This window comes from Pelophylax lessonae, assembly GCF_965119305.1.
Source record: "Pelophylax lessonae genome assembly, chromosome: 1".
In the NCBI taxonomy this organism is placed as follows: domain Eukaryota; kingdom Metazoa; phylum Chordata; class Amphibia; order Anura; family Ranidae; genus Pelophylax; species Pelophylax lessonae.
In genome coordinates, this window is record NC_138768.1 from 141,176,418 (window position 1) to 141,194,091 (window position 17,674).

The following is a 17,674-nucleotide window of genomic DNA, read 5'->3' on the forward strand; positions in this document are numbered from 1 at the left end:
TATTAATTTGCATTGGTAGAAATGACAAGTAGACATCCATTTGCAGTGCAGAGCACGTTCTAATGAGGTGGTGTGGATTTATCTTTTCAGATCACAGATTGGGTAGAGCCATCATTTGAAGACCTTTTTGGAAACTCACGCGGAATCTCAGTTCGGACATCTGAAGCTGCCAAAAGAGGGGCCAAAAAGAAAGATGACTCTGTAGAAACCAAGCCTCAGGGCAAAAAGAGAGCAAACCCCTTTTCCTCACATCAAACAAATGATCAAACTCAACCATCCTCCAGTCCGATTCAGAATGAGCCATGGATTGATAAATACAGACCTAAACTTCAGGTAAGCGTTCAACATTTTTATTTCTTATAGATCATTGTTTAAAGTAGTATTGAACCTTCCTATTTGGTAACATAATTATATTTGGGTTCTTCCTGTATACATATACCAGAATGTTTGTCCCCAGTCACTTACCTTTTAAATGCTGATAAGCTGTATTCTACTCCTCTTCCAGTGTTGCTTTCTCAAATTTCAATTAAAGCGCGCACTGTGAAAATCATTTAAAAAAATCCTCAGAGTCACATAATTGCCTACGGAAAGACTGCAGGGTTGATTTACTAAAACTGGAGAGTGCAAAATCTGGTGCAGCTGTGCATAGTAGCCAATCAGCTTCCAGGTTTTGTTTTCAAAATTAATTGAACAAGCTGAAGTGAGAAGCTGATTGGCTACTATGTACAGCTGCACCAGATTTTGCACTCTCCAGTTTAAGACCCCTTTCACACGGGTGGTGCACCCGACTGACTCTGTTTTGCTCAGTGGGGATCGATCCGTCGATCCCTGCTGAGCAGGCGGATTACAGGTCTGTCTCTGCTTACTTTGCAGTGACGGAGCTGTCAGAGCCCCACTCTCCTCTATGGGAGATCGGATGAGAACGGACCGCCTGTCTGTTTTCATCCGATCCTCCAGATGGATGGAAAATAGTATTTCCATCTGTTCGGATTTCACGGACAGAATCTGATCGGAAAAGCAGCGGGTGTCAGGGGAGAAATCTCCGCTGACATCCGCTGCTCCATAGGGCTGCATGGAGCGTCCAATCCGGTCCGTATGAAAAGCTGACAGGCGGACCGGATCGGAAAGCCCGTGTGAAAGGGGCCTAAGTAAATCAACCCTGCCATGTCCTATCACCCTTCACACCATTTATGCCTGCACATGCATGACCAGCATTCCATTTACAAGTTACAGCTTTAGCAGTAACATAGATTGGCAATGTAATTCAGGGTGTGGTATTCCCAAAGCCATATAGTTAAGATACAAAAAGGCTCAGAGTTGGCTGGGCCCAAACCTCCCAAACAGTTCAGTAACAATGACTAAAGTCTAGACCACCACATACAGGATGCATCTGATATCATGTAACTGCCAATGCATGGATACATTTTTACAATTTGTCAGAAGAATAGGAAAGAGAAAAATAAAATTAGCTGGGAAGGGAGAGGGGAGAAATGTCAAAGGGATGCCAGAGAGAAAAGGGGGCAAAGGTAGCTCCCTCCTTCTGTCCCAGTACCCCCAGCTCCATCCTCTTGGTGTCCCAACTCAATTTTATCACTGACCGCATCAGCAAAACATTTGCCCTCAAAGGGCCAGTTGTATCTGTAAGACTAGATGTCCGGAGTACCCTTCCCCCTCCCTACACCAGATGTCAAGTGCACCCCCACCATCAGCAATGAAGAGTCCTCCACCCTCCCTTGCATCACAGTGCTCCCCCTTACCTTGTGCTGTTGAGAAGTAGCTGGGGGCATTGCTGGGAAGCAGAAAGTGCAGGGTCTGGAGGGGAACCAAAGGAAGGCTGGAGCTTTCCTGCAGCTGCAAGAGAGGTGCGAGGGCCACATGAGATGGCCTGGAGGGCCAAATTCGGCCCACGGGCCTTGTGTTTGACATATGTGTCTTAGGTGTATTAGGCCTCTCAGTGTGGAGAACTAGTACAGATAAGAACCCCATACTCTGAAGTGGTTATGAACTCAGTTCAGAAAAACGAGGCTCACTCTTTTGTGTGTTTAAAGTGAAACTAAAGGCAATTATTTTTTTTTTTGGATGGTGGGGAGATAAATTAGAACACCTGTTAGTTTTTATTGATGTCTGCGCCCCCATTAGGGAGATTTACCCTCTCCATTTGTCCTGTTTATCATTGAAAGCGAAAGTAAAAGATGGGAAATCTTCCAATGGGGACACTAATTCTGGTGACTTGGAGGACACCCAAGGAATTCCCCTAATTTGCAGGAATTTCCTCTCACTTCCTGTTTTGCTATGGGGACAGGAAGTGAAGGGAAATCTCCACAATGGATCACAGATGGTGAAAAAAGAAAAATCTGATAAGAGGTAGAACTCTCCATTACTCTATCCAAAATTGAAGACAAAATGTTTTGCCTATAGTTCTACTTTGATTTAATTGACTTTGACCAATCACAGCTACAGTTGGGGCATGCATTTGTCTTCACAGGTCCAGGATACAGCTCCTGACAGTATTCATCAGATGAGGGAGAACAGACCTCTTATAGAACCCCTTAGAAATATTATTATAGGAACTCAAGAAAAACACGTTGGATGGCAGTGAGAAGTTAGTGAACTTCTGAGAGATGCAGCGGATCTCTGCCCAAAGGAGCTGTAGCATGACCAGAATACAGGCAGAAGGTCACCCAACTAAACCATCATTGAAGTTTAGTTGGGCTTGTTTGGGTGGCTCTAGGGATGGAGCCACCCTGAAAACAGAAAAAGAGACTACAGAGATTTTAAATGCATATAACGAGAGATAAGAGGAAAAATGCAGGCAAATATCAAACAAAGTAAATGCAGATATATGCTACTGTATGTCATTTGTTTTTGAATAGAGCGTTTTTAATAATATTTTTTTTTTTTTTTTAATTTACCAGCTGGTGGGAACATAGTTACATAGTTAGGTTGAAAAAGACACAAGTCCACCTGGCTCAACCAATAAAAAAAACAAAAAATAAATAAACCAATAATGAAAACCCAACCATACAATCCCATATACACAATTCTATACCCGCAGTCGATCCAGAGGAAGGTGAAAAAATCCCAGCAAATCATGATCCATCTTGCTACAGCAGGGGAAAAAAATTCCTTCCTGATCCCCCGAGAGGCAATCGTATATTACCTGGATCAACTTTACCTATAAATATTAGTACCCAGTTATATTATGTCCACCCAGGAAAGAATCCAGACCCTTTTTAAAGCAATCTAGTGAGCTAGCCAGAACCACCTCTGGAGGGAGTCTATTCCACATTTTCACAGCTCTTATGGTGAAGAAACTTTTCCGTATTTGGGGACTAAATCTGTTTTCCTCTAGATGTAGAGTGCCCCCTTGTCCTTTGTGTTGACCCTAAAGTGAATAACTCAGCACCAAGTTCACTATATGGACCCCTTATGTATTTATACATGTTGATCATATCCCCCCTTAATCTCCTCTTCTCAAGGGAGAATAAATTCAGTTCCTCTAATCTTTTCTCATAGCTGAGCTCCTCCATGCCTCTTATCAGTTTGAAGTTTAATAATGAAGTATTTGGCACTTTTTTCTTTATGTTGAAAACTAATTAGATGATTAGTGTGACTTATGAAAGATGTATACATTTCTGTAGGCAGACCTTGCTGTACACAAGAAGAAGATTGAGGAGGTTGAGACCTGGCTGAAGGCTCGCGTTGGGCAGAAACAGGTTTGTATGATTCTCTTTAGTCATAGTGATTGTAGTTTGAAAAAAAAAAAAAAAAATCCTGCATTCTTGCATTCCTCTTTACTGATCTAAAGATCTCCTTTTTTTTTTTTTTTTTTTTTTTTTTACAAACCTTCCTTGTGAACATATTTTTCTCTCATCTCCTTACAGGGTGGCTTTGTTTTGTTACTCACCGGGCCTCCTGGCTGTGGAAAGACTGCAACCATCCTAGTGCTTGCCCAGGAAATGGGGATCCAGGTGCAAGAATGGATCAACCCTGTAATGCAGGAGTTTAAACAGGATGAGCCAGCAGTTTTTGATCGGGGTGAGACAAAAAAGGAAATCCTTTTTGTTAATGATTATTAACAAGCATTATGAAAAGTAAAAGCCCCGGTATAATGGAAAAGAAGGTATTGCATTGCAATGAGATCTTGTAAGCAAATGATAGTCAATCCCACTCCCCTTCTCACAGTGATAATGCAGCTGATGTCCACCTTCAGTAGAAATGTTGATGTGTTCCCATCCTGCCTGCTACATTTTCCTGGTTAACATCACAACACACACAGAGGAAAGTAGGGAAAACTGTTGGAGTTAAGATTTTTTTTCTGGTTCATATGCGTCTAAGGCCCCTTTCACACCGTGGAGTCTGTCAGCGGACTCAGTTTTTCTCAGCAGGGGATCGATCCACCGATCCCCCCCGCTGAGCAGGTGGATGGCTGCTCTGTCTCCGTGCTGTGTGCGGAGACAGAGCTGTCAGGTCCCGTTGTTCTCAATGGGGGAATCGGATGGGAATTGACCGTCTGTCCGTTCTCATCCGATCCCATCTGATCCGCTGGACGGATGGAAAATAGGGTTTCCATCCATCCAGATTTGACAGATCCGACATCCGATGCCACGTAGAAATACATGGGGCATCCGTTTAGATCCGCCAAAAAAAACGGACAATCGGATCTGAACAGTCCACCTGTGTGAAAGGGGCCTAAGGCCTCATGCACACTGGATGTTTTTACAGCTGCTGTTTTTTGGCTTCAGTCATTTTTTTTCTGCAGCCAGTAAACTCCCCAGCATGTTATCCTATGTGTCCATACACACATAGGCTGTTATCAGCGTTTTTTGGCAGGGTTGTTTTCCTGGAAAAAAAAAACAAGGAATAGTGGGTTTTAAGAGGAGTTAAATGCTCTAACTCTGATAAAAGCTGAAAAACTTGGCTATTCAATGTTTATCAGTGTTTTTATCATAAGCTTTTGTGGGAGTATAGGTTTGCTAAAAAGGCTTTAAAACGCTACTGCAAAAACGCTGCAAAACTCATTCTACAGCTAACGCTACTGGTGTTTTTGTAATCGTGTGTGTGTGTATAATATATATAATCCAGTGTGCATGAGGCCTACCTGTGATGCTGTGAGGAGAAGTGGCCATTCACAAGTTCTGGAGATATGAAGTCCTCACACAGGTGCCTGACTGTATGGTATGTGTAACTGAATCTGTGGGCAAACTCCCTATAAAAATCATATCTAGATCCCAATGTTTTACCAGTGCAAGCATTTGTGTACAGTTCCACAACCTGTACAGTTTTGAAATCACTATAATGGTGTCCACCAATCTAATGGATGACTGGTAGAGGAAGTTTTCTTCCTTAAAGCGGAGTTCCAGCCATTTCACTCACCTGTCCAACGGTCCAGCGATGCGGCCGCCCGAAGCCTCGATCCTCTCCCTCGGCGCCGACATCACTGCTGTGGGCACCCAGCTCTGACAGTTTGCAGCTTCACAGCCGGGTAGGCACTGCGCATGCGCGAGTTGCGCTACGCGCCGTGATTGGCCGGCAATCTTCTGGGACCTTTGACATGTCCCAGAAGATTGCAGGGAGGGAGGGGGAGAGGAGAACGGAAGTGGGAGTGGGTACCTGTCAAAACTAGGTACCCGCTCCTCCCCCCCCCCCCCCCCCCCCCCAAAAAAAATGACATGCCAAATGTGGCATGTCAGGGGGTTAGGACCACCTAAAGCGGAAGTTCCACTTTTGGGTGGAACTCCGCTTTAATAACCTATTCAACCCCAGACTGCTGATTGGACAGTGAAGATTTCAAAGTACATAAAGAATATCTCTACTTGTAAACATGTTCATAGTGTGAAACTGACAGCCGAGTGTGAGGATAGAGAGGTAAAATAGCTCAGAATACTGGCATCACTTTTCTAGTGTGAGTGTTGTTGGGCAGGGGAATACAGCAAACTAATATATTAGCATGAAAGTATATAAAAGGACAAAAAGTGACTGTGTACTTTTGCGGTTCTCCTGGAGTTCTGTGTAGCCCCCTTGGATTCTATGCCCAGCAGGTACATGTAGTTTGACTTTTGCCTAGGAAGGACAAACGCCACCCAATCCTAGTGCCAAGCCCCACTGCCTGTTATTCAGCTGATAAATGAGAGAGCCTGTGCACCACTGAATTTCTTGTTTTTGACAGTTAAAACAGTATTAAACCCAAAACCAAAAATGCAATATATTGCAGTTTGCCAATCCTTAGATGGGGTGGCTGCATTAGTTTATTTTTTTAAGCATTTTTTTTTTCTGTTTTTGGTGATGCTTCACTTTGTAAAGAATATCCAATCAGGTGCAAGGAAAATTAAAAAAACAGCATTTTTACATTCGCTAAGCTCTGGAGAAAATGAGTGCAACTGCACTTGGAAAAGTGCGTAGTCTATTTGCCTTTAGTAAATCAACCCCAATATGTCTCCTGTGCTTTAAAATTCCCACTCTGCTTGCAAGTATGTTTCTTTTAATCATACACTGGGTTGCACGTGTGCATCCTTTATCTGTTGGTGCTGGGATGCATTGAGTTGCTTCATCCCTGGTCAGTCAGTCAAGACGGGTAGACTCAAAACCCAGGAGAAGATGGTGGTTATGAGGCGATGGTGTGGAGTGCAGACATTGCATTGCTGGAGGAAGGTATGGCTGAAAGGCTGCGCATAATTGCAATTGCAGGGGACCACAAACATTTTAAGCTAAGCTTTAAATAACAATGTGGGACTTGGCACCAAGGAAAGGCAAGATAAAATCTTGCCTTGAGAAGAGGGCGAGGTTCCAAGCTCCAGTTTGAGGACTAAAGCCTCTTACACACTGGTAGTTTTTTAATTTGACGCAGCAGGGCTGAATTACAAAAACAAAAGAAATCTGACAGCTTAGGAGGAGCCGCTGTACTAACCAACATTAGTACAGCGATCTCCCCTGCTGTTCTATTGTTTTCTGATGGGGGCATGGCCCCTCCAGAACACTCCGGTCAGTACTCTCTCAGCCTTTGGCTCGTCGTGGGCCAATGGTCAAACCTTTTTTCGGTCCTGCAGTATACACGGGCCAAATGTCAGTCGGTTTCTATTGAACCGGCCAATGCAGCCCAACATTCGGCCCCTGTGTACTAGGCTTAATGCAGGTACCAGGAGATGCCTCCTCCTTCATAGGCTTATTATGGTTCAATGCTTGAGTTTTTCTTTAACTCCATGTTGTTGAAGGACCTCAGTTCTATTACTGGTCCCTTGGTTTGTAGGTTTTATATACAATTCTCCATTTCATGTTTATTGCTCTTATAATGTTCTACCCATAATGATGATAATGGAACTTTATAACCTGTATCATGAGCAGTTTTTTTTTTTTTTTTTGTACAGATATGGGTTTCCAGCCTTTTACTAGTCAGTCTCAATCTGCTCAGTTTCACGACTTTCTTCTAAGAGCAAATAAATATAACAAGCTGCAGATGTTCGGAGAAGAGCCTTGTACAGATAGAAAGCTCATCATTGTTGATGTAAGTTACCCATCTGTTTATACCCCCTGCCCTTTTTTTGATTATACCCCCTGCCCTATTTGTACCCTTTATCTGAGGGGAGGGGGAGGTCACATGGCCATTCTTGCTTATTTTATCTTCCTCTACACTGGGTTTTGGGAGAAGTCTGAAGAATCACATGCCTACAGTAACAGTGATAAACAGCAGACATCATACCTATCTAAACTAATACACACAGCTTTTACCTAAATGCTAGCAGTAGAAGACCGTAACCCAGATGCTGTGTTACATGTGTTTGCCGTCCATATCACACTGCAATAATAAGACAATAATCAGTGCTCCCCTTCCATACTCCTTATTGCTTCTGTGTAAGTGGATAATACAGCACATAATCTCGCACATAGAGAGAAGCAGTATATACTACACTGTCCGCAGCAGACAATTTCCTTAAAGCTGGCCATACATTCTACAATTTCTTATTCAATTTCCTTTTAGCTTTACCTTCAACTTTGTAGTAAAGGCCGGCTTAATTGCATACAAATTTAAAGTGTTTAGGGTTGACCTAATATTATATGGTCTTGGTAAATCTAAAAGAAAATTGTATAATGTATGACCAGTATTAGTGAAAATAGAAAATGAATGCATGTCCCCAGAGCAGTTTTGATTTGCAATAAATCCATGAGCTTTGTTTTCTTGGGACTTGGGCATTCTGAAACTCCTAATTCCTCAACTTAATAAAAAAAAAAATGAAACCAACATTAGCAAAAAATTAAAGCAAACATTGTGTAAGGCTGCACTGCCAAGAATCTGTGTGAAAGTACAATCCTCATATGAAATTACATCATAACAATGTTACAGGACAGAGTGTACCTTGTATATTGTAGGCTCTTTGAGGGCAGGGACTGATGTGAATGTACAATCTATACAGGTGTATATATACAGGTGCATCTCCAAAACATTTTAAATCATCAAAAAGGGTAATTTATTTCAGTAATTCAATTCAAAAAGTGAAACTCCTATATTTAAAATAGATTCATTACACACAGAGTGATACATTTCAAGCATTTCTTTCTGTTAATTTTGATGATTATGGCTTGCATATAGTAAAAACCCAAAATTCAGTATCTCAGAAAATTTGAATATTGTGAAAAAGTAAAATATTGTAGACTCATGGTGTCACACTCTAATCAGCTAAATTAGGGCTTCCCAAACTTTTTTGTCCCGAGACCCATTTCTAAATACAGTTATTTTTCGGGACCCTCTTGCTTGTAATTGAATATTGTAAAGCTCCACAGAATTTGTTGGCGCTATATAAATGCAAATAATAATAATGCATATTTTAAAGGGAGGGGGATGTTAAATTAAAAATATAAATATATTACTGTTCAATTTATTATGAAATACACTTGCCAGATGTTCTAAGTGAGGGGTCAGAAACCTGTGGCATGTGTGGCATATAAGCGGAGTTGTAAGTAATCGGCACCCTCATAGACAGCATAAGGCAGGCAGAGGACAGAAATCAACCACCCCAAAACAGTGATCAACAGGCTATATGGCACTCACCCTCCTTCCTCTCCCAGTGGTCCACAGTGAAGGTGAAGCCCCTGTTTGCCCTCTCCAGGGCCCAGCACACCTCGCCCAGAGTCTCCATGATGAGGAGCTCTATGCTGGTCTTGGTGTCCTGGCTCTTCTCCATCAGATCCTCTACTGGGGTCACAGAAGCTGCCATGAACTCCTGACACCACCGGGCCACCTGGTCCTCCTATGACACTGAGGCTGCCGTCTCTGCCCGCTATAGCTGGGAGAATCCAGCTGCCAGTATAGCCACCACCGCTGCCGCCAGCAGGACCGAGGAGCTGGCTCTGCACCCCATGAACATATCCTACATAACAGCCCACATACTGTACGTACTCACTGATGCAAGTATCCTTCTTGCAGGAAATGCAGACCAGCCTCCGTAAACTGCGTGGGCGTGGTCCTGAATCATTGCGATTTGACTGCACTGGCTCTCTGCAATTTGAACGGGCTCACACAGCACAATTTAAGCAGGCCTGCTCTCAGTGATTTCCAGCTCATCACGACCCACTCAAACACAGCTTGCGACCCACCAGTGGGTCCTGACCCACAGTTTGGGAACTCCTGAGCTAAATAATTCAAAACACGTGTAAAGTTTTCCTTAGCCTTTTTTAAATGGTCTTTCAGTCTGGTTTAGTAGGTTACACGACCATGGGAAAGACTGCTGACTTGACAGTTGTCCAGAAGATAGTTTTTGACATCCTCCACAAGGAGGGTAAGTCACGAAAGTATTGCTAAAGAAGCTGGCTGTTCCCAGAGGGCTGTATCCAAGCATATTAATGAAAAAGTTGAGTGGAAGGAAAAGTGTGTTTTAAAAAAAGGTGCACAAGCATCAGGAATAACCGCAGCCTTGAGATGATTGTGAAGCAATGGCCATTCAAGAATTTGGGGGAGATTTACAAGGCGTGGACTATGGTTGGTGTCGGTGCTTCAAGAGCCATCACACACAGACATATCCAGGACATGGGCTACAACTGTCACATCCCTTGTGTCAAGCTACTCCTGAACCAGAGACCACTGTCCTGGGCTAGGGAGAAAAAGAACTGGACTGTTGATCAGTGGTCCAAAGTCCTCTTTTCTAGTGAAAAGGAAATTGTTGCTTTTCATTTGGAAATCAAGGTCCCAGAGTCTGGAGGAGTGTAGAGGCATAGAATCCAAGTTGTGTTAGGTCCAGTGTGAAGTTTTCAGTCAGTGATGATTTAGGTAGCCATGTCATCTGCTGGTGTTAGTTCACTGGTGTTTTTATCAAGTCCAAAGTCAGCGCAACCCTCTACCAGGAAATTCTAGAGCACTTCATGCTTCCCTCTGCTGACAGCTCTGTGGAGATGCAGACTTCATTTTCCAGCAGGACTTGGCACCGCCCACACTGCTGAAAGTACCAATAACTGGTTTAATGGTCATGGCATCACTGTGCTTGATTGGCCAGCAAACTCGCCTGACCTATACCCCATAGAGAATTTATGGAGTATTGTCAAGTGGAAGATGAGAAGCCAGACTCGACAAAGCATATGAGCTGAAGGCCGCTATCAAAGCAACTTGGACTTCCATAACACCACAGCAGTGGCACAGGCTGATCGCCTCCATGCCACGCCCCATTGATGCAGTAATTTATGCACAAGGAGCTCTGACTAAGTATTGAGTGAATACTATACTGTACATGGACATACTTTCCAGTAAGCCAACATTTATGTATTTAATAAAAACCTTCTTTTTATTGGTCTTATGTAATATTCTAATTTTCTGAGATACTGAGTTTTGGGTTTTCACTAGCTGTAAGCCATAATCCTCAAAACTAAAAGAGAAATGCCTGAAATATATCACTCTGTGTGTAATGAAACTATATAATATGAGATTCACTTTTTTAATTGAATTACTGAAATAAATTCACTTTTTGATGATTATCTATTTTTTTAGATGCACCTTTATGTGTAAAGCGCTGCATAAATTAATGGTACTATAGAAGTACCTGAAATAAATATTGTTTAAATAATAAAATGATGTGGGTGGGGCTTAGCCCAGGGGTTGAGCAAGTCCATTACCTAGTGAAGCTGAACTGAAAATAATGAAAGGACTTTCTAAATCTATTAATGTAATAGTAGAAACCTTGCAGTACCCACTGTTAGTACTTGAAATGGCTGACCAGTTTGCTTTAAAGATAGGCACTAGTTGCAATATAAAAAGTATAAATATAATTATTCAAAATTTAATGATCAACTTTTTTTATTTTTGCTTTTTCTTTTTTTTTTTTTTTTTAGTTACCTAAGATGGCTGTAACAAATGTATACATTGCTCAAAAAAATTTAAAGGGACGCTTTTTATTCAGAGTATAGCATCAAATCAATTAAACTCCTGGGACATTGATCTGGTCAGTTAAGTCGCAGCCCTCTGCCACTGGTAGTATTAAGCGATATCTGGACCCTATAGAGGTTGCACAGCCAGTCCACCTCCTCCAGGATGGCACATCAATACGTGCCATTGCCAGAAGGTTTGCTCTGTCTCCCAGCACAGTCTCAAGAGCATGGAGGAACTTCCAGGAGACAGGCAGTTACTCTAGGACAGCTGGACCATTCTCTGCTCCTTTGTGCAAGGAGGAACAGGATGAGCACTGCCAGAGCCCCACAAAATGACCTCCAGCAGGCCACTGGTGTGAATGTCTCTGACCAAACAATCGGAAACAGACTTAATTAGGTTGGGCTGAGGGCCCAACGTCCACTAGTGGGCCCTTGACTCACTACCAGGCACTGTGAAGCTCAATTGGCATTTGCCATTGAACACCAGAATTGGCAGGTCTGCCGCTGGTGCTCTGTGCTTTTCACAGATGAGAGCAGGTTCACCTTGAGAACATGTGACAGACGTGAAAGGGTCTGGAGAAGCCATTGAGAACATTATGCTGCCTGTAATATCGTTCTGCCTGACTGGTTTGGTGTCAGTGATGGTCTGGGGAGGCATATCCATGGAGGGAGGCACAGATCTCTACAGGCTATTCAATGGCACCCTGACTGCCATTACATATCGGGATGAAATCCTTGGACCCATTGTCAGACCCCATGCTGGTGCAGTGGGTCCTGGGTTCCTCCTGATGCACAACAATGCCCGGCCCCATGTGGCGAGAGTATGCAGCCAGTTCCCAGGAGGATGAAGGAATCCATACCATTGAATGGCCCCCATGCTCGTCTAACCTAAATGCAATAGAACACCTCTGGGACATTGTTTCAGTCCAACTGATGCCACCAGGGTACACCTGAGTTTGTTCAGGAGCTCAGAGATGCCCTGGTCCAGACCTGGGAGAAAATACCCTAGGACACCATCCGTCGTCCCATTAGGAGCTTGCCCTGACATTGCCAGGCATGGGTACAAGCACGTGTGGGCCATACAAACTACTGAGTACCATTTTGAGTTGCTGCAATAAAATGTCAGCATTTAAATGTCAAAGGACTTGCCTGCTGCATTATTTTTCACTTTGATTTTTGGGGTGTTGAATTCATCCCTATGTAGGTTGATAATTTTCATTTCCATCAAACAATGTGGCATCCTTTAGTTTCTAACACATTACCCAGTCCATATCAGTATAGATATCCAGCATGATGTTTTTCCTCATCGACATATGTGTTTTCAAAGTGTTCCTTTAATTTTTTTTTAGCTGTGTATAAACCACTTTACTCTGTTACCAGTAGAAGTCGGTTGAGGTGCAAATCTAGGTCTTCAGTTTGTTGGGCATCTAACTTAAAGCGGAGTTCCACCCAAAAGTGGAACTTCCGCTTTAAATAGTCCTAACCCCCTGACACGCCACATTTGGCATGTCATTTTTTTTTTTTTGGGGGGGGGGGGGCGGGTACCTAGTTTTGACACGTACCCGCTCCCACTTCCGCTCGGAGCGCCGCGGCGCCCCGAGTGGAAGTTCTCCTCTCTCCCTCCCTCCCTCCCTGCAATCTTCTGGGACATGTCAGAGGTCCCAGAAGATTGCCAGCCAATCACGACACATAGCGCAACTCGCGCATGCGCAGTGCGTACCCGGCTGTGAAGCCGCAAACTGTCACAGCCGGGTGCCCACACCAGTGATGCCGGCGCCGCAGAGCAGAGAGGGAGAAGACGGCGCATCGCTGGACCGTGGGACAGGTGAGTGTGCGGTTAGGCTGGAACTCCGCTTTAAATTATGTCTGATTGAGATAAGACTTAATTCAATATATTTTGATGTTTCTCTGTTTTTCTTTGAAGGATATGCCTAATTTATTTTATAGAGACCCTTCAAGTTTACATGATATTCTCAGGTAAGCTGAAATGTTTCTTGGTTATGAATGCTACATTTGTTTCCCTGTAGCGTTCACTTTGTTTACTGTTATATGTTGAATTGTAGGACGTTTGTGAGAACGGGACGCTGCCCTCTAGTGTTCATCATATCAGACAGTCTAAGCGGTGATAGCCATCAAAGACGATTGTTTCCAAAGGAAATTCAGGAAGAATTATGTGTCTGTAATGTCAGGTAAATACTTTTATGTATTTTGTTTCCCTGTAAAGCTTACATTTTCCCAGTTATGAATTTGGTACCCTGGTCAACATACCCAAAATCAAAGTATTTGACAAAAACATGCAGAGTGGCATTCCTAGCTAAGTCTTGAAAGTAGATGGAATTGATGCCAAAACATCAGTATGACAGCCAAACCGCTAGTATTATATATATATATATATATATATATATATATATATATATATATATATATATCTCTTTAAAATCCTTACAAGGTGTTATCGTACTCCGACAGTGCCCCATAAACACTTTCCCATGGTGTCCGCCTGCTGCTGGAGATGCCACGAGAAGGGGGGGAATTTACTGCATTTTTTTTTGGTCCTGCCCCAAAAAACAGAATCTCTCATGTACTTATTAAGTCCTCCCGAAGAACCCCACCTTCTCCCTTCCATCTTGCTATAGCTAGCAAAAGTAGGAGAACCTAATAGGATGGAAGACCTGGTGCTATCCTTTCAGAATAAACCCGAAGACTACTTCAAAACATGGATCCACTGGAGCATGTTTAGATACTCTGGCAAAGGTAAAGCCCTCACCTATTGAGGAGCGGAGCTACACCACCCCCTCTTCCAGTGCATCCCCCCCACATTTTTTTTATTTTTTTCCATTCTCTTTCTTTCATGTCCCCCCCCCCCCCCCTATTCCTACTAACTGCTCTCCCTTCTCCCCATTCCCTTCCTATACTTTCTCTGTCTGTATGGCCTAAATAGAAAAGTTTATGTATCCTAGGTCTTCTGTCTGACCGTGGTATATGCATTTATACTCGCCTAGGTGGATGCAGCATTGGTCCTATTCTGCATCTGTCTCTGGGCCGACTCTGCACTGATAACTGAATGATCAAACACCGTTGATCATTCAGGTCTCCCCTGAGCAAAGAGCAAATGACGGTTAGTCACCACACTTTGCTTCGCCCCTCCAGCGCTCACCGGAGTGCTGAGCTGTAGAGGGGCTGGGAGTGGCTGGCTCAGGCTCTCAGGGTCACTGAGAGGTTGAGCCAGCTTCCGGTCCAGACATCTGGGTGAATCTCGGCTGTAAAGTCGGGATCAATCCAGAGCCTGGACTGGCTGAGTGACATCAGCCAACAGCGGGCTTTAGCCACAGGGTCACCGGTGCAGAAGGAACTGCACTCCTGAGATGCATAGGAGAAGTAGAGCAAAAAAAAGATTTGGCCATACTCCACCTTTAACTGTGGTAACATTTGAGAAGAATGATTGAATTTATTGCCTAGTACAGGTTTTAAAGTGTAAATAAAGACAACACTTTTTTTTTTTTTTTTTTGTTTTGTTTTGGATAGAGTGGAGAGGTCTTAGAACACTTGTCAGTTTTTTATACTGTCTGTGCCCTCACCCTGTTTATTTGTCCTGTTTACCATTATCATTGAAAGTAAAAGAAAATCTAAAGTTTCCAGTTGTCCCCAAAAAAGTGATTGAGGGGAAATCTTACAATGGGGACACTAGTTCTGCTGCCCTGGAGGGTCCCCAAGGATTTCTCTTGATTTGCAGGGATTTCCCCTCACTTTCTGTTTGGCTATGGGACAGGAAGTAAAATGAAATCTCTGCAATGATGGGACACGGTGGGAAAAAAAAAAATCTGACTGGGGTTATAACCCTCGCTTGCTGTATCTAAAATGAAAAAAAAAAAAATTTTGCCTATAGTTCTACTAGTTCAGTGGCTGTTTACTTGTCAAAGATTGCTGCTAATTGCTCCATGTGGTCTAATTAATACTAATCAATTTGTAAATATTATTATTTTAGAGTTGCATATTTAACGTACTACTATGTTACAGTTTTAATCCAGTTGCCCCCACCAGTATGATGAAAGTTCTGACCCGAATTGCTGCATCAGAAGCTGCTATGGTAAGTGTCTGCACATGGTAAGATGTTAACTGATCATTTACAAGATTTGGGTACATTTTGATTCTCACATACACTACATGGTACAGTTGTAGAAAACTGTGCACTCACAATCTGCATTGGCACCAAGGTACTAGGTTGTAGTAAAGGCTGTAATAATCCCTGTGCTCAGCATTTGGTTCAAACAGTAGGATTTGTTGGAACAGGCATATATGATCATGTAATAGTAAAATCTGAATTGCATTAAATTGTATGATCTACATGTATACAAAGCTGTAACATTTTTTTTTTGATGTGTATGGGATACTTAAAAGCATGGTAACACACTTATGTTTAGGTGTCCCAGCTTTTCATATTTCTCTGTCTGTCTCTATTGAAATAATACGTAGCTGTACTTGTTTGTAACCAATCTTTATGTTGTGTTTTTTTTTTTTAAGAGTGGGGGAAAATCTGTTATTCCAGACAAGCAAACACTTGAGTTACTGTGTTCTGGAAGCACTGGGGACATCAGAAGTGCCATTAATAGTCTGCAGTTCTCAGCACTTAAAGGTATGGTGTGTGAACTTAAAGAAACTGATTCCAAGTATATTTACGTTTCTGTAGCTTTTAATGTTAGATATGTTAGCCTATACATAAACATGTAATTCTGAAACTTGGACTTATCCTGATAAACAAAATATTGTAGTATAATTTATCAATCCGCATTATTATATTACAATATGTTACTTTTACTATGTTGCATTTACTTGTACCACCTTTTTTTACCCTGAAAAAAGGTTTGTAAACAAGGATAGGCACAGCAAACCAACCTAGGTGTATGGGTAGGAAGAATAGTGATCAATGTAATACAGCAAGCTTGTAATAAAGGGTTGACGTGTATATTACCAGAAACTATATAATAAAGACAAGGACACATAAGTTTGTTGTGCCTATCCTAAAACCTTTGGCAGCTTTGACTTGCTGAGGAGTGGTAACACTCAACCTTTTGTTACTTTGTTTTCCCCATGTATGCCATGGTGGCAAGGTGGAGTTATTCCATAAAACATCAGTCTTTTTACATTTTTGGGATAATCTTTTTTTTTTTTGTCAGTAACCCAGTTCCCAACCTCAGTCCTCAAGTAAACCCAACAGGTCTTGTTAACAGGATTTCCTTCTTTCTGCAGGAGTACTTTAAATTATTGTCAATGACTTGGTATTCATGACAGCTATTTTATCTAAGGGAAATTTCCAAAACGTGGCCTGTTTGGGGTGCTTGCAGAATGAGATTGGGAAACGCTACTCTATAGTATTCCACTTTCCTTCTTCCCAAGCAGCTACATAAAAGGGTATGTATGGAGGAGAGGGAAGCAGTGGAGGAGCTGAACCAGCACAGAGTATGTAGGCTTTCAGAAGAGTAGAGGACTATGACGTGACGGGGTTTAGCATCAAGAGGACTTCAGGTACAATTTGTCATATGTACTGGAAAGTTTGTTTTCTACAACTGCTAGGGACATGTCCTAGTGGATGTGTACAGCAGAAAAATTTGTGTTTTTATACGTGAGGTTTAAAGGGTGAGTCCACCCAAAAGTAATGCTATAATTGTAGGTGAAGACTGCCGCATATCTTGGATACCCTAGATCAGTGTTTCTCAACTCCGGTCCTCAGGACACACTAACAGGCCAAATTTTAAGTATTACCTTGGGGATATAAAGACTAGAACACTGCAATCACTGAGCAGCAAATTATATCACCTGAGATGTATTTCAGTTTTCTTGCAAAGCTGGCCTGTTAGTGTGCCCTGAGGACCGGAGTTGAGAAACACTGCCCTAGATCAGTGTTTCTAAACCTTTTTTCAGTCAAGGCACCCTTTTGCATAGTCTCAAGGCGCACTCCCCCCTTCTAAAATATGTAAAACGAAACTAATAGTTTTATATTGCAGCAGCATCCACACACCTATGACACAACATTAGAGGTGATTTATTCTTTCAAAGCAAATACACATGTCAAACAAGGATGCTGCACAGGTGCCCGATGTCCTTATTATCAACCAATGACATCAGTGGTTGTTAGGATACTGGCAGCTGGCTGCACAGTGTCCAAGGTGGTAATGTTTTACAATAAAACCTGTGGCTTTGTGTAACAAAAAAGCAGGTTTGATCCACCTGCTGGCTTGCACACAATTGTTGGGCAATTTGGGGCAATTGTTAATGCATTTTAAAAAATGCTTCCCTAGATTTCTCAAATGTATTTCTGTACATCTGAGGT

General features: G+C 42.5%; 1 protein-coding gene across 1 annotated transcript in view; it reads left to right on the forward strand.

Moving 5' to 3' along the window:
* Nucleotides 1–17,674, forward strand: part of RAD17 (RAD17 checkpoint clamp loader component) — a 65,300-nt gene that overhangs the window by 18,788 nt on the left and 28,838 nt on the right. Inside the window, exons 3-10 of the mRNA XM_082243680.1 lie at nucleotides 91–333; nucleotides 3,642–3,716; nucleotides 3,885–4,038; nucleotides 7,365–7,501; nucleotides 13,271–13,323; nucleotides 13,410–13,535; nucleotides 15,364–15,433; nucleotides 15,868–15,979. Of these exons, the coding sequence (XP_082099806.1) occupies nucleotides 91–333; nucleotides 3,642–3,716; nucleotides 3,885–4,038; nucleotides 7,365–7,501; nucleotides 13,271–13,323; nucleotides 13,410–13,535; nucleotides 15,364–15,433; nucleotides 15,868–15,979 (970 nt within the window). The remainder of the gene's footprint in view (nucleotides 1–90; nucleotides 334–3,641; nucleotides 3,717–3,884; nucleotides 4,039–7,364; nucleotides 7,502–13,270; nucleotides 13,324–13,409; nucleotides 13,536–15,363; nucleotides 15,434–15,867; nucleotides 15,980–17,674) is intronic.